This window comes from Leucoraja erinacea, chromosome 24 (genome assembly GCF_028641065.1).
Source record: "Leucoraja erinacea ecotype New England chromosome 24, Leri_hhj_1, whole genome shotgun sequence".
In the NCBI taxonomy this organism is placed as follows: domain Eukaryota; kingdom Metazoa; phylum Chordata; class Chondrichthyes; order Rajiformes; family Rajidae; genus Leucoraja; species Leucoraja erinaceus.
In genome coordinates this window covers 2,140,343-2,155,829 of record NC_073400.1, presented here as the reverse complement: position 1 = coordinate 2,155,829, position 15,487 = coordinate 2,140,343, and the positions used below count along the sequence as shown (strand labels likewise).

Sequence of the window (15,487 nt, the reverse complement as noted above, 5' to 3'; positions counted from 1 at the left end):
GCATCCGTGGAGTGACACAGTAGGCCCTTCATCCAATGTGTATTTCTAGTTAATGCTTCGGGTCCGTGACCTTTCAACGTTTTAGTGTTGCGATCATTTTCTGTTTTTATATCAGTAATCTCTGTAGCATCACCCTAACTTAAGCTGGACTAGACACTAGAGACTCATTCTATCTTGATTACTGAGAGTCCCTGGACAGAAAACATGGCTGTTTCCACAATCTCACCCTTCACCTCCTCGGCATGTTTATCATTCTGGCAGAATCTCCGTAATGATGCCCACCACATCCATGAGGACTAGCCAGACACATTGTCCGCGTTAGTGGGCCCAGACCCCTCTCAGTGCTGTTCCCCATCCTCCACTCACTTGGAGCTGCAACTCTGCCCTTCCCATCTCCCAGGGGTGAGCGAGTGTGTGCTTCAAATACACAAGTCTACCCCATGGGTGTGCAACAGATGGTGAACGCACACCCCTGTGCTGAGGACGGGCGCTTCACACGGACGCGGGGATGGGAACGCTTGGCAATCTGGAAGGCATTACACAGTTTAACAGACAGGTGTGAACACAAGCGTCTGACAGCCAGGGTCACCGACCAGACTCGGCAAATCTTGCAATAGTCATTCATCTTGCACATGAACACAGGGGGCTTTTTTACATAAAAGACTTTGAACCTTTTTCTAATTTTGGCTTTCCGAATTTTGTTCTCATCAAAGTTTGAAACGTTCATTGTGGTGACTCCAATTCTTTCCTGTTTTATGCAACCACATGTCTCCAGCACTTCTGGGTCAGCTACAATATGGGCTGAACACAGGAAAACGCTGCCTTGCACTGTCCCATCACACTCTCCCAGGCCGAGGTGGGGCGAGACGCAGCGGGATACATCTCCACATATTTCAGTCCAACCCCCACTCACCGGCGCTCTCTGGCAGGCAATTCTTTTCAATTTGAATGCCGTGACCCAGTTCAGATCTAACATCTCTCACATCTCAATCTCAGCACCTAGGAACAGCTGGGTTGTCCTGGGATTAACATCTTGCTGCGATGGCAATGAGTTTGTTGAGCCGAGGCTGGGGACTGGGGCATGGGGTAATGCTGACAGTGAACCAGACCAATGAATCATGAGATGCCCTTGGTTTAGTAGGTGGCCATTTGGCCCATCAATTGATGTACTCAGTTTCAGTTTAGTTTATTATCACCTGTAGCGAGGTGCAGTGAAAAGATTTTGTTGCTTGCTAACCAGACAGTGAAAAGGCAATGCATGGTTACAATCGAGGCTTCCGCAGTGTATAGGTACATGATAAGGGAGTTAAAGTAAGAACTGTTGCTGTAGGAGTAGAGAATTGAGAGTGTGGAGCAATTGTAATATGTGATTGTAGAATTGCTTCTGTGACTAACACACAGATAGTCGCCTGGGTAGAGGGTCATCGTGGATTTATATCATTCCAGCTCACTGCAACACATTATGCAACATGTTCCTCGCAGTGGTCAATTAGATGTTCCCTGGTTACAACCTTCCTATGACTTAAGTCACAAGCCATGCCTGATTTTGGAATCGTCCGCCCTCCTCTTAACCTTCCATGCACAGAAGAAATAATCCATGCCTTTCTAATCCCCTTAAGCAACCAATGTGCCTCATCCCTGGTATAATTCCTCGGGTGGCACGGTGGCGCAGCGGTGGAGCTACTGCCTTACAACGCCAGAGACCCGGGTTCGATCCTGACAAAGGGCGCTGTCCGTGCGGAGTTTGCACGTTCTCCCCGTGACCACGTGGGTTTTCTCCGAGATCTTCGGTTTCCTCCCACACTCCAAAGACGTGCAGGTTTGTAGGTTAATTGGCTTGGGTATAAATGTGAAATTGTCCCTGGTGTGTGTCGGATAGTGTAATGCCCCTGTCCCACTTAGGAAATTTAACGGAAACCTCTGGAGACTTTGCGCCCCACCCAAGGTTTCCGTGCGGTTCCCGGAGGTTTTTGTCAGTCTCCCTACCTGCTTCCACTACCCGCAACCTACGGCAACCACCTGCAACCTCCGGGAACCACACGGAAACCTTGGGTGGGGCACAAAGTCTCCAAAGGTTTCCGTTCAAGTATCCTAAGTGGTACAGTGGCGTTAGTGTGCGGGGATTGCTGGTCGGCGCGGACCCAAAGGGACTGTTTCCACGCTGTATCTCTAAACGCTAAACCTCTAAATTCTTCGGCCCTCTCCTCACGGTCCCTGGAACCTTCAAGAAACATGGTGTCCAGAGCAAACTTCAAACAGAGGACAACCAGCGATTTATAAAGGTTTACCATAATGATAGTCTAATCTTTGCAAGTCCACCACTTTGAGCCAAGCATTAATTAGTGTACTGTGCTGCTGTTAAACTAGACCAGTGCTCTATGATGCCCATGTGTTAGTGAGTGTAAAATAGTCGCCAACATTAACAGGACACAGGTAACTCCTGGTCCACACCCAGGAGATGTTTAAAGCTCTTTGACGCAAAGGAACAGCTGTCAAACACTGAGGCTGAGCTTGTTCTGTGATCCTTGGAGCCAGAGAGAGAGACAACGGGCAATTCAATGCCCGAGAGAGGGCGAAAATTCCGCTGATCCAACAAGAATACACAGCGAATGTCAATGCGTGCGTGCATTTGTGTATCTGCTCATGTGCAGTGTGTATGCACATATGCTTGTGTAGGTGTGTGCCTGTTTGTGTGCATGTGTGTGTGCTTGTGTGGCTGTGTGTGTGTGTGTGTGTTTGTGGGCCTATGTGTGTGCTTGTGTGCATGTGTGCGTGTTTTGAGTGTGTGTGTATGTGCGTGTGTTCATGCACGTATGTTTTTGTGTGAATGTGTGTTTATATACAACAGCTGCAATGTACCAGAATATTGGTTGCAAACAGGATTGCAATGGTGTCACAGTCAAATGGCCATCAATTCCCATTTGTTTTCACACAGCAAGTGAGGCATCAAGTGAGGAAACTGGTGGACTATTAATACAAAGGGCAAGGGAGGGTGTGGTGTACAACGGCCCCCTTCCCCTGCGTTCTGCCGAGTGGACAGTTTCAGGGGCCAGCTCACCTCCTTTGGCTGTTTGATGGCTTGTTGCTGCTGCTGCTGTTGTTGCTGCTGCTGTGTGCTGCTGCTGTTGCTGCTGCTGTTGGTGCTGTTGCTGCGTTAGCAGCTGGAGGTGTAACTGTTCCTGTTGCTTCTTGTAATACTCCTGAAGCTGTGACGCAATGGGAGGCATTGAGGTGGAGGGTGGGGTGGGGGGGGGAATGGGGAGTGGAGGGTGAGGAGTGGGGGAGGGAGAGAAGACAGAAAAACACAAAGGATCTCAGTCAGGGTAAAAAAAAAATCCCTACAGATGAAGCAATCAGAAAATTAATATCAGAACAATAGCCAGCATACAGAGCAAACTTCACTGCTATTCTGCGTGAGACAACACCAATTAAATTCTTGGTGGAAATTTAATTATCTGTCAGTGCAATCGCACAGGGTCTGTGGGATCATTGTGTGCTGGTGACATGTGGATGAGGAGCCTGTAAAATGCTGCTTGGGATGACTGCTATGTTTAGAAGGATCCAAGAAATATATTAATTTGGATTGGTGACTCGTTTAAAGTGAAAGGATCTGATGATAGAGGGTGCAGGGGAGCACGGTGCCTCCGTGCCACCTGTGTTAACTCTTCCCATGTCATTCCCCTCTGCTGGCAGAGCAGCAGGAGGCCCTTCAGCCCCTTTGAGTTCATTCTCCATTCAATTGCAGTAGATGCAAGCTGCTGTACATTGTATCCCCGACACCTGGATTGAATGCATTCCCCTCAGCACCCCGTGGCTGGAGTCAATCGATCAAGTACAGACGGTGGCACAGTGGTGCAGCGGTAGAGTTGCTGCCTTACAGCGCCAGAGACTCGGGTTCGATCCTGACTATGGGTGCTGTCTGCATGGAGTTTGTACGATCCCCCCGTGACCTGCGTGGGTTTTCTCCGGGATCTTCAGTTTCCTCCCACACTCCAAAGGCGTACAGGTTTATAGTTTTTAAGAAGGAACTGCAGACGCTGGAAAATCGAAGGTAGACAAAAGTGCTGGAGAAACTCAGCGGGTGAGATCTATCAGGAAATATTTTATTTCCTTCCCTCCATAGATGTTGCTGCACCCGCTGAGTTTCTCCAACACTTTTGTCTACCTTCAGGTTTATAGTTTAAATGGATTGGTAAATGTACAAATGTAAATTGTCCCTAGTGTGAGTAGGGTCGGGCTAATGTGTGGGGATCGCTGGTCGGTGTGGACTCGGTGGGTTGAAGGGCCTGTTTCCCCCCCCTGTATCTCTAAAGTCTAAAGACAAAACAGGTTGGAAATGTTCAGCTGACCATGGCCTCGACAGCTCCTGGCGATTATCACTGTCTTCAGTGTGAAGAAATGTCCTAAATCACCACTCCAACACCTCCCCACACCCCCCCCCCACCGCCCGCACTATACATGGGACCCCCCTGCCAGAGGCATTCATTGTCAGTCTGCCTTAGTCTGGCATCACAGACCAACCATCTCTCCATCATTAACACTTCAGCCCTGCTATAATCCAGCAAATGCATCTTGTTTGGAAGATTAGCCACACATGTATTCCCACAAGACATGTTCCTTGTGCTCAGGGCAGGGAAGGATTCTCCCCTTGGTCACTGGTCATCTCCAACCTCTTTTCCGCCAATGCTCGATGCAAAATTAACACGTTGTTCCCCGATGTTGGGGGAGGTCAGAACCAGGGGTCACAGTTTAAGAATAAGGGGTAGGCCATTTAGGACTGAGATGAGGAAAGACCTCCTCACCCAGAGAGCTGTGAATCTGTGGAATTCTCTGCCACAGAAGGCAGTGGAGGCCAATTCACTGGATGTTTTCAAGAGAGGGTTACACTTAGCTCTTAGGGCTAACGGATCAAGGGATACGGGGAAAAAACAGGAACGGGTACTGATATTGGATGATCAGTACCCAGAATGGCAGTGCTGGCTCAAAGGGCCGAATGGCCTACTCGTGCACCTATTTTCTATGTTTCTCTATGTTTCTATGTTTAGCTGAGCCTGTTCTGAAGAGGATAGAACCCTGTTTTTCTGGGCTGCATGGTTTCAGTCAGGTGAGTGAGGTCAGTCAGTATAACTGCTGGTGCAGCAACGCCAGGGGAGAACGTGTGAGATGGGGCTCTGGAGGTGGGGCGCTCTCAATTACTTAGTAGCTCCAGAGTGGCACAATGGCACAGCTGGTAAAGCTGCCATCTCACAGATACAACATAGAACGGTACAGCACAGGAACAGGCCCTTTGGCCCACTGCGTTCGTGCCGAACATGATTCCAAGTTAAACAAATCTCCTCTGCCTGTACGTGATCCATATCCCTCCATTCCCTGCCAACCTAAAATGCGACTACCATATTGTATGCAAAGATCTGGGTCGACCCTGACCTGTGGGGATGTCTTTGCAGAGATTGCATGTTCTCTCTGTAACCACAGGTGTCTCCCCTGGGTGTTCCTGTCACCTCCCCAGTAGGTTGAGGGGTTGCTGTAAATTGTCCCGAGTGTGCAGGTGAGTGGATGGGTTGGCGGGAACGTGGGAACAATGACAAGGGATTACTCTAGGCTTCGAGTGAGTGGGTGGTTGATGGTTGGCATGGACTTGATGGGCCGAAGAGTCTTTTCTGTGCTGCCTGACCCCCCCCCCCTAACATGAACAATGGCTTTCTGTGCATCCATCCTCCTGACAGTCCAGCTTGATCCACAGGAGTTGTACCTGGAGAGGTCTAGTCTGGATGGAGGACTCCCAGATCTGGAGTGTACGCAAAGGGGACTGGTGTGGGGAGAGAGCTCCCAGGCCAGAGTCATGGTTGATCAATCAGGCTCTCGTCGAGGGGAGAAGCAGTCTTAGAATAAAGGGGAGGTCAGTTAAGACTGAGGTGAGAAAAAACGTTTTCACCCAGAGAGTTGTGAATTTATGGAATTCCCTGCCACAGAGGGCAGTGGAGGCCAAGTCACTGGATGGATTTAAGAGAGAGTTAGATAGAGGCCTAGGGGCTAGTGGAGTCAAGGGATATGGGGAGAAGGCAGGCACGGGTTATTGATAGGGGACGATCAGCCATGATCACAATGCATGGCGGTGCTGGCTCGAAGGGCCGAATGGCCTCCTCCTGCACCTATTTTCTATGTTTCTATGAGAATTAGTAATGACCAGAGTCCCGCTGATGCCCAGCAGGGGTAACAGGATCCTCCCCAGTGCTGGAGTCCCGTCTCCCCTCCCATACGTCCCCTCCCCCCCCCCCCCCCCCCCCCATCTCCCATGCTTGTAAGCGACCCTGCTGTTTACCTGTTGCAGCATGACTGCCTGCTGCTGCTGCAGTAACGCCTGCAGCTGCGGTGGGGACAGGATCTGCTGCATTTGCTGTGGTGTGATGACCTGTGGATTCATCATGGCCACCGACACGGGCACCTGCAACACACACGGAGAACGGTGGCATTAACATGGGTCTCCCAACCACTTAACACATGGCTGTCCCTGAAAACGGAACCAGGACATTCTCACGCAGCAGCACAACAGGTAATGCAAACACAGTACTCTGTAAACAGCATAATAAACAGCTACAAATAAATCAGTGTTTAAAAAACAAACATTAACAGTCCAAAGACAAAAACATTGCCCCCAAGTCTATGTAGTTTGGAGCTCAGTTGGAGGTTGTAGTGTTTAATAAATAGCCTGGTGGTTTTTGGGAAGAAGCTGTTCCTGAACTTGGACGTTACAGTTTTCAGGCTCCTGTACCTTCTTCCCGATGGCAGGGGAGAAATGAGAGTGTGGCCAGGGTGGTGTGGGTCTCTGATGATGCTGGCTGCCTTTTTGAGGCAGCGACTCTTGTAGATCACTTCAATGGTGGGGAGGTGAGAACCCGTGATCCAAGGCAGGGAATCACGAGCGGCTCCAAGCAACGTGGAGAGGAGGTGTTGCCCAGAGGGAAGGCAGAACATCAGTTTCAGGCACATCCCAGGAGAGGCGATTTATCTCTACACTGCCCGTAAGAGTAATGGAGGCAGGTCCGACAGTGACGTTCTTGAGGGAATATAATAAATAATTAGAAGAGGGATGTGGAAAAGGAGTGTTCAAAACATGGTGCGGTTGGCTTCCTCTAGCTTCCTCTGGCAGTTTGTTCCAGATACAGACTACCCGCTGTGTATTACAATGTCAGGGTAGAGATTACACTGTACAGTGTTCTGCCCCTGTCCCACTTAGGAAACCTGAACGGAAACCTCTGGAGATTTTGCGCCCCACCCAAGGTTTCCGTGCGGTTCCCGGAGGTTGCAGGTGGTTGCCGGAGGTTGCAGGTAGTGGAAGCAGGTAGGGAGACTGACAAAAACCACGGAAACCTTGGGTGGGGCACAAAATCTCCAGAGGTTTCCGTTCAGGTTTCCTAAGTGGGACAGAGGCATTACACTGTAAGTAGGGGCAGTGGTGAGGTGAATGTTACACTGGGGAGTGGTTGAGGGAGTGTTTAGGGACAGGCATGTCTTGCACAGGGTGACCGCTGGTTGGCATGGTAGGCCGAAGGGCCTGTTTCCATGCTGCATCTTGTAAACTAAACTAAACTAAAGATGAAAGGGCACTGGACTGTTGGATGTGTCGTTAAACCCAGCACCTGCAGGATGGACATTACAGGTTATGAAGGAAAGTATAGCTTCATCTTTCCCCTTCCTCTTAAGGGGTTGGACAGGCTAGATGCAGGAAGATTGTTCCCGATGTTGGGGAAGTCCAGGACTAGGGGGTCACAGTTTAAGGATAAAGGGGAAATCCTTTGGGACCGAGATGAAAAAAGCATTTTTCACACAGAGAGTGGTGAATCTCTGGAACTCTCTGCCACAGAAGGTAGTTGAGGCCACAGTTCATTGGCTATATTTAAGAGGGAGTTAGATGTGGCCCTTGTGGCTAAAGGGATCAGTGGGTATGGAGAGAAGGCAGATACAGGATACTGAGTTGGATGATCAGCCATGATCATATTGAATGGCGGTGCAGACTCGAAGGGCCGAATGGCCTACTCCTGCACCTATTTTCTATGTTTCTACCCACCATTTATTCATCAACCAATATCTCTAGATAGATTCGCAATAAACTGCAGATGCGCGAATCTTGAACAAGACAACAGTCGGAGGAACTCAATGGGTCAGGCAGCATCTGTGGAGGGAATGGACCAGGTGATCAGGAATGGACCAGGAATGGAGCAGGGGGTTGGGCCCTTCTTCAGTCTGATCTCTGGATTGATCACCTGCTCAACATTATATTTTTGATGAACAATACCTGCCAAACTTCAAAAAGTTCTTTGAAGGCTGAAGAACACTTTGGCAGTCTGGCGCTGCTGACGCACTATTTAAATGCAAATCTATCTTCCATTTATAAATAAGATGTAAGTTTAAAACAGCAGTAAATGGCTTAAAACAGCTGTCCCAGGCACAGATGGGGATTTATGCCAGATGTTGAGAAAGACTCAGGGAGGTAGATTTCGGAGATACTGATGATGATCACTGTGGAACATTGGGAAGATGCGTGGCGATCGGAGGCTGTCCCACTCGGAGGCAATCTCACTGGAATGGATAAAAGCAAGCACACGCCATTGTAAAATATTGGGATTGATCAGAGTAAATAAAGTGGAGATTATTTGTCCATTATGTGGGTGTAGAGGAAGCAGTTTCAGATGGAAAGGCTCTGGGGCCACCACAATAGGAACGGTGAGGCTGCTCACCATTGAGGCACTCCTCCTAGAATCCCCAAACACGCCGAGACCATTCCGCATCACACCGTTCCCCAATAGGTCGGGATCTGGGGTGAATCTTGGAGATTGATACAAAACTGTCTGAAGAACAGTAAACCACAGGAAACGGTTCATACGGTAATATTACAAATGGGAGGGAGTGGGGGGGGAAGGGGAGTAGTAGGGGGGGGAGGGGAGTGGGGGGGAGGGGAGGGGGGGGGGGGGGGGGAGGGGGGGGGAGGGGGGGGGGGGGGGGGGGGGGGGGGGGGGGGGGGGGGGGGGGGGGGGGGGGGGGGGGGGGGGGGGGGGATGGGGGGGGGGGGGGGTGTGGGGGGGGGGGGTGGGGGGGAGGGGGGGGAGGAGGGGGGGAGGGCAGGAGGGGGGGAGGGGGGAGGGGGGGGAGGGGGAGTGGGGGGGGGGAGGGGAGTGATTGGGTGGGGTGGGGGGAGGGGGGTGGGGGAGATTAGGAGTGGGGGGGGGGGGCAGGCAGTCGGGGGGAAGGGAGTGGGGGGGAGGGGGGGAGTGTGGGGGGGATGGGGAGTGGGGGGGGAGAGGAGGGGGGGGAGGGGGGGAGGGAGGGAGGGAGGGGGGGAGGGGGGGGGGGGGGGAGTGGGGGGAGAGGAGTAGGGGGGAGGGGGTAGGGGGGGGAGGGAGTGGGGGAAGGGGAGTGGGGGAGGTGGGGAGCGGGGGGGTGTGGGAGAGGGGAATGGGGGGGGGGGGTGGGGTGGGGGAAGGGGAAAGGTGGGCGAATGGGAGTGGGGGTGTAAAAGGGGAGTCAGAAGGGGAGGGGGGAGAGAGAGGGGGGAAGAGGAGGGGAGGTGGGGGGAGGGTAATTAGGGAGAGGAGCAGTGGGGGGGGGGGGGGGGGCGGAGTTTGGGGACAGGATTCATATTCCTCCTTAAATGGTGCATCAGCGAGGCTGTTTCAGGGGGTCCACTGAGTGAGGCAGTACCTATTGTGTCACCCCTCTCCAATGAACCCTTGGGGTGGCTGCCCCAGACTGTGTGTCCCTCACCCTGGACCTCCTGAACCCTGAGATGTGCCCGTGTGCAGCATAAATGGGAGGAGTGTTTACTCCTTACAAACATTTGTCCCATTGTCAGTATAACGTTTGCTCCATATAACGTGTTTATTGGGCTGTCAGAGGCAGAGAGAACTGCTCTCAAAGCCCATACTCTAATTCCTTCTAATGCACAGAATTGACTCGTGTCAGACATAACAACCAGTCTCTCAGTACAAATTGTATTAAAATGTAATTTCCACATTCCCTCACTGACACACTTCACATCTGCCTGAAACTGGTTAATACAAATTATATTAAAAAATTTAAATTGCTAATCAAAATCCATCAGCTTCTAATTGGTTTTCAATTAGGTTTAGCAATCCTACTAATTAAATCTTCACAGCTGTGACCTACTAACAGCACCTGACATCACTTCCTGTTCGGGATAGGTCATTGCGTTTTTGAGGCCAGTGTGGACCCAGTGGTATCATGTTGCCGAAGATAGACTGTCTGTCCCGCTGAGTTACTCCAGCTTTTTGTGTCTATCTTTGGTTTAAACCAGCATCTGCGGTTCCTTCCTACACTCTATTAAGTTGCCCTCCAGCTGAACCACTGGGCCTGATAGAGGAACCTAGGCATTGTGCAGTTTCTTGCCGGCTGTTATCAGGCAACTGAATCATCCTACCACAACCAGAGAGCAGTGCAGAACTACCTCGTTGGTGACCCTCGGACTATCCTCGATCAGACTTTGCTGGCTTTACCTTGCACTAAATGTTATTCTCTTATCGTGTGATTGTAATCATGCATTGTCTTTCTGCTGACTGGTTAGCGTGCAACAAAGGCTTTTCGCTGTACCTCGGTGCTCATGACAACGAACTAAGCTGAACTACTTCAGCGCTGCATAGATCATATGAGCAAACATATTCACAGTTCATGGTGGAGACATGAGAAAATGCAGATGATGGAATTTAGTTTAGTTTAGTGAAACAGGGTGGAAACAGGCTCTTCGGCTTGCCGACCAATCATCCCCCAACATTGACACTATCTTACACACAATTGGGACAATTGATACAAAGCCAATTAACCTACAAACCTGTACGTCTTTGGAGTGTGGGAGGAAACCGAAGATCTTGGAGAAAACTCATGTGGTCACGGGAGAGACGTACAAACTCCTTACAGACAGCACCCGTAGTCGGGATTAAACCTGGGTCTCCGGCCCAGCATGCGCTGTAAGACAGCAACTCTACCGCTGCGCCACTGTGGGAGCAAAAGGCAAAGTGCTGGAGGAACTCAGTGGCTCAGTCTGAAGAAAGGACCCAACCCCAAATTCTGTATCTATTTCCCTCCAGAGATGCTGCCGAACCCACTGAGTTCCTCCAGCACAACAGGCCCGTCGGCATGGTGCTGAACATGATGCCAAGACCGACTTTGGTCTGGCTGCACACATGGAATTCTCTGCCTCAGAGGGCGGTGGAGGGTTGTTCTCTGGATGCTTACAAGAGAGAGCTAGATAGGATTCTTAAAAATAGCGGAGTCAAGGGATATGGGGAAAAGGCAGGAACGTGTTTCTGATTGGGGATGATCAGCCATGATCACATTGAATGGCGGTGCTGGCTCGAAGGACCGAATGGCCTACTCCTGCACCTATTGTCTATTGTCTCTAATCCATATCCCTCCATTCCATGTATATCCATGTTGTGCCCATCCAACATCACTGCCAGTTCTGCCTGAGTCACCATCATTGGCAGTGCCTTCCACACACTCTCCACTCTGTGCCCGTCTCCTTGAAACCTTGATAGACACAAACAACTGGAGTAATTCAACGATGGTGATATGGAGAGATAAAGAACAATGAATGAAAGATATGCAATAAAGTGAGGATGATAAAGGAAACAGGCCACTGTTAGCTGTTTGTTGGGTGAAAATGAGAAGCTGGTGCAACTTGGTGGGGGAGGGATAGAGAGAGAGGGAATGCCGGGGCTACCTGAATTGAGAGAAATCAATATTCATACCACTGGGCTGTAAGCTGCCCAAGCGAAATATGAGATGTTGTTCCTCCAATGTGCGTTTAGCCTCACTCTGACAATGGAGGAGACCGAGGACAGGAAGGTCTGTGTAGGAATGGGAAGGAGAATTAAAGTGTCCAGCAACCGGGAGATCAGGCTGGTTCACGCGGGTTGAGCGAAGTTGTTCCGCAAAACGATCGTCCAGTCTGCGTTTGGTCTCGCGGATGTATAAGAGTCCACATCTTGAACAACAGAACAAATACAGTAGATGAGGTTGGAGGAGGTGCAAGTGAACCTCTGCCTAACCTGAAAGGACTGTCGGGGTCCCTGGACAGAGTCGAGGGAGGAGGTATGGGGACAGGTGTTGCGTCTCTTGTTGGTTGCAGGGGAAGGTACCTGGGGAGGGGGTGGTTTGGGTGGGAAGGGATGAGTTAACAAGGGAGTTGCGGAGGGAACGGTCTCTGCAGAACGCGGAAAGGGTGGAGGTGGGAAAAGATGGTGAGTGGTGGGATCCCGTTGGAGGTGGTGGACATTTCTGAGGAATTTAAACCTTTAGACCTTGGCCCTCTCACCTTAGAGCCACGCGCTCTAGTATTCTCTCTACGGAGAGGTGAGCACAACCAGCTAGATTCCAGTGCACTGCCGAAGGGAATTTAAGTCCACAGACGTGTGGCCAAGGGGAGCAGTGGTCATGGTTTGTAAGAATCTCTCAGCGTTGCTAAGGTCCACAACTGACCCGGTGATGTGGTCCTCACCTGAGCCAGCATCCATTACATCTGGAGATCCAAGATGGATCATGTCTACATGCTGGCTTGAAGGGCCTAATGGCCTACTCCTGCACCTATTGTCTATTGTCTACTGTTTATCCAGAGTGGATGCCCAAGGCAGGTCTCCGCACCACGGGACGTTCCCAGGGATGCCGTGACAATATTCAACTGATTTCACAAGTCCCTCCAGTTGGTCTTCCAGTTCGGGGAGTTAGTTGTCTGCAGTGGCCTGACCCACTGACTTATCCCAACACTCTGTGCCATTCCTGAACCTCCCTCCCCCGTCATTCCAATTCAGTTGAATCATACTCAGTTGATAAAGATGTTCACACATCGCGAGTCAATGCCGGTCATCTCACACCCAGTGGGAAAACACCGTTCATAAGTTCATGAGCGGAATAGGCCATTTGGCCCATCAAGTCTACTCAGCCATCCTATACTGGATCATCTATCCCTCTCAACCCCATTTCCTGCCTTCTCCCCATAACCTCTGCCATCACTGCTAATCCGCTGTGGTGGATGTTTATGGTAACTTTTATGTAGTTGTGTGTCTTGTAGCTTTTTGTTAGTATGGCTGTATGGGAATACGAATATCACTGTACCCTAACTGGTGCACGTGACAATAAAAGACCTTTGAACCCTAATCAATAATCTATCTATCTCTGCCGTAACAATATTCACTGACAAGGCCTCCATGACCTTCTGTGGCAATGAATTACACAGGTTCACCACCCTCTGACTAAATAAATTCCTCCACATTTCCTTCCTAAAGGAACGACCTTTCATTCTGAGGCTATGCCCTATACTCTTCCACGAGTGGAAACATCTGCTCCACATCCACCCCATCCAAGCCTTTAAGACAATGTTAATGTCCGTGTCATTAATTGCAAAACGGGTTTACGTGGCTTGTTCTCCAAAGCAACCTGGTTGCCTTAGTTTGAAGTCAGGGACGGGGTGACCCGAGGTGACCATTTGGATATTGAGGGCTCCCTCTGTGTGGGGCGTGGGCTCGGCAGGCTAGAGGGCACTAGGGCCAGGCTGCTGCCTGCACTTCATTACCCAGTGTCTTCCGTTCATCCCAGGTCCGTGCCCTTCCACGGAACCCCGATGCAACGTTCTGCTTGCGGTTCTCTTTCTCACCTATTGTGGGGTTTTTTTTAACCTGATTTTTTTCAGATTTGCAGTTTTAAATATACATTTATATTTCTTCCATTCATGCAGCTTCAACGCCCAGAATACCCGTGTGGGGGTGAAGATTTAAACAGCGCGGGTTGGAGAATGGCACTGAGCAGCATTGGAACAAAGGGAGCTCAGTCAGGGGCAGCGGGCGGGCCGGTGCTAGGGCCAGCGGTCACACTAGGGACAGGCGCAGCGAGCGGTGGATGGCTACATATAGTGTAGATATACTGCACTGTCCTGGGCAGTGGGCAGGTGCTATAGACCTGCACGGGAAGGTAGACTCTCCCGCCCCCATGAGTCTCGGGCAGATGGGGCTCGTCAGCCTGGGAAGGCAGTCCATCTAGGAGAGGGAAATCTCTGATTTAAAACCTCCACTGCCTTGTGGCCATATCCAGTCATGGAAAAGGCTCAAAGTGTAAACCTCAAGAAAATCCGGAGTTCATCGTTGTCTACAACCTCGCTCTGGCAGCTCCTGCGATGGCGCTGGTGCCAAACTGTAACGGCCCTGCTGTTCCTTTGGATCGATCAGCGACGTGGAGAGGGGGGACGTGCTGCATGGGCAACAGCCTGTCCTCCACATGACATCGCCCAGGCTTGCATCCGACCACACATCACCTGCAAACTAGGATGCATCACCCATGGTCAGTCATGACCGAATGGGGCCTACTCCTACATTCACAGGATGTGGCTGGGAGCGGCAGAACCACTGACCCTCTGAGTGACCCCGGCACTTTGTGCCTCGGAGATGATGCTTGTCTCTCCTACCTCCCTCCCCCCTCACCTCTCTCCCTCAGATCTCTCTCCCCTTGCCCCTCTCTGCTCGCCCCTCCCCCACCTCTCTCTCTCACCCCACGCTTCCCCCTCCTGCCCTCCCCGCACAGTGGGGCCACACATCTATGCACTGTTTCACCAGCCTGTCACTGCGGGGCTGTGAGCGAGGGCCGGGCCAGTCACTGCCATGGTCAGTGTCCACTGCGCTGTCCGGCCCTTCCTCGGGAACGCGGAGTCATGGCTGCTTGTGCCCGGGCAGATGGGGGGGACTTGGCCGGTGTGAACCACCAGTGTGCCGCAGCAAGACGGCGTGGTGCCGGATAGTGTGAGGTAGGTGGCCCTGGCCGTGACTTCACCCGGGTGAGAGAAGCGTTCAGTCCCGCGCCGCTAGAGGACCGGCGTACACCAGTGACCGGGGCCGCAATCAGCGCAGTCACACGGCGAGGTCACTGATCCACCCCCACCCAGATAAGGTGAAACCTGTCCCTCCCCCCCCCCACCGGGAAAGTTATACCTGTCCCCCCCACCCAGGAAGTTGACACCAGTCCCAACCCACGGCTACACTGCCATGTTGTGGCGTCCTCATAGGTTGAGGCACCAGGGAGTATTTGCAGTATTCCCTGCTTTGCGGGTTATCCCATGTTGAAGAGTCTGTTTACGTTGAACCTTCAGCTCACCGTCGGCACACGAGCTGAAACCACAAGCGCACAGTGTGTGTGGGGGCAGCACCCTGGCTCCTGAGCCAGGAGGTCGTGGGTTCAAGTTTCACTTCACATTCCTCATCCAGGCTGGTTTTCCCAGTGAAGATAGACACAAAGTGCTGAAGTAACTCAGCAGTCCAGGCAGCATCTCTGGAGGAAAGGAATAGGTGACGTTTCGGGTCAAGACTGAGACTCTGACTTCTTCAGTCTGAGAGTCGGAGATCTTTTTTAGTTTCCCTTTTCCCTGACTTTCAGATTGAAGAAGAATCTCCACACGAAACATCACCCATTCCTTTTCTTCGGAGATGCTGCC

At 51.3% G+C, this 15,487-nt stretch overlaps 1 protein-coding gene across 1 annotated transcript in view; it reads right to left on the bottom strand.

Moving 5' to 3' along the window:
* Positions 1-15,487, bottom strand: part of foxp4 (forkhead box P4) — a 255,301-nt gene that overhangs the window by 92,147 nt on the left and 147,667 nt on the right. Inside the window, 4 exon segments of the mRNA XM_055654369.1 lie at positions 3,059-3,113; positions 3,115-3,206; positions 6,323-6,445; positions 8,739-8,849. Coding sequence (XP_055510344.1) covers positions 3,059-3,113; positions 3,115-3,206; positions 6,323-6,445; positions 8,739-8,849 — 381 coding nt within the window.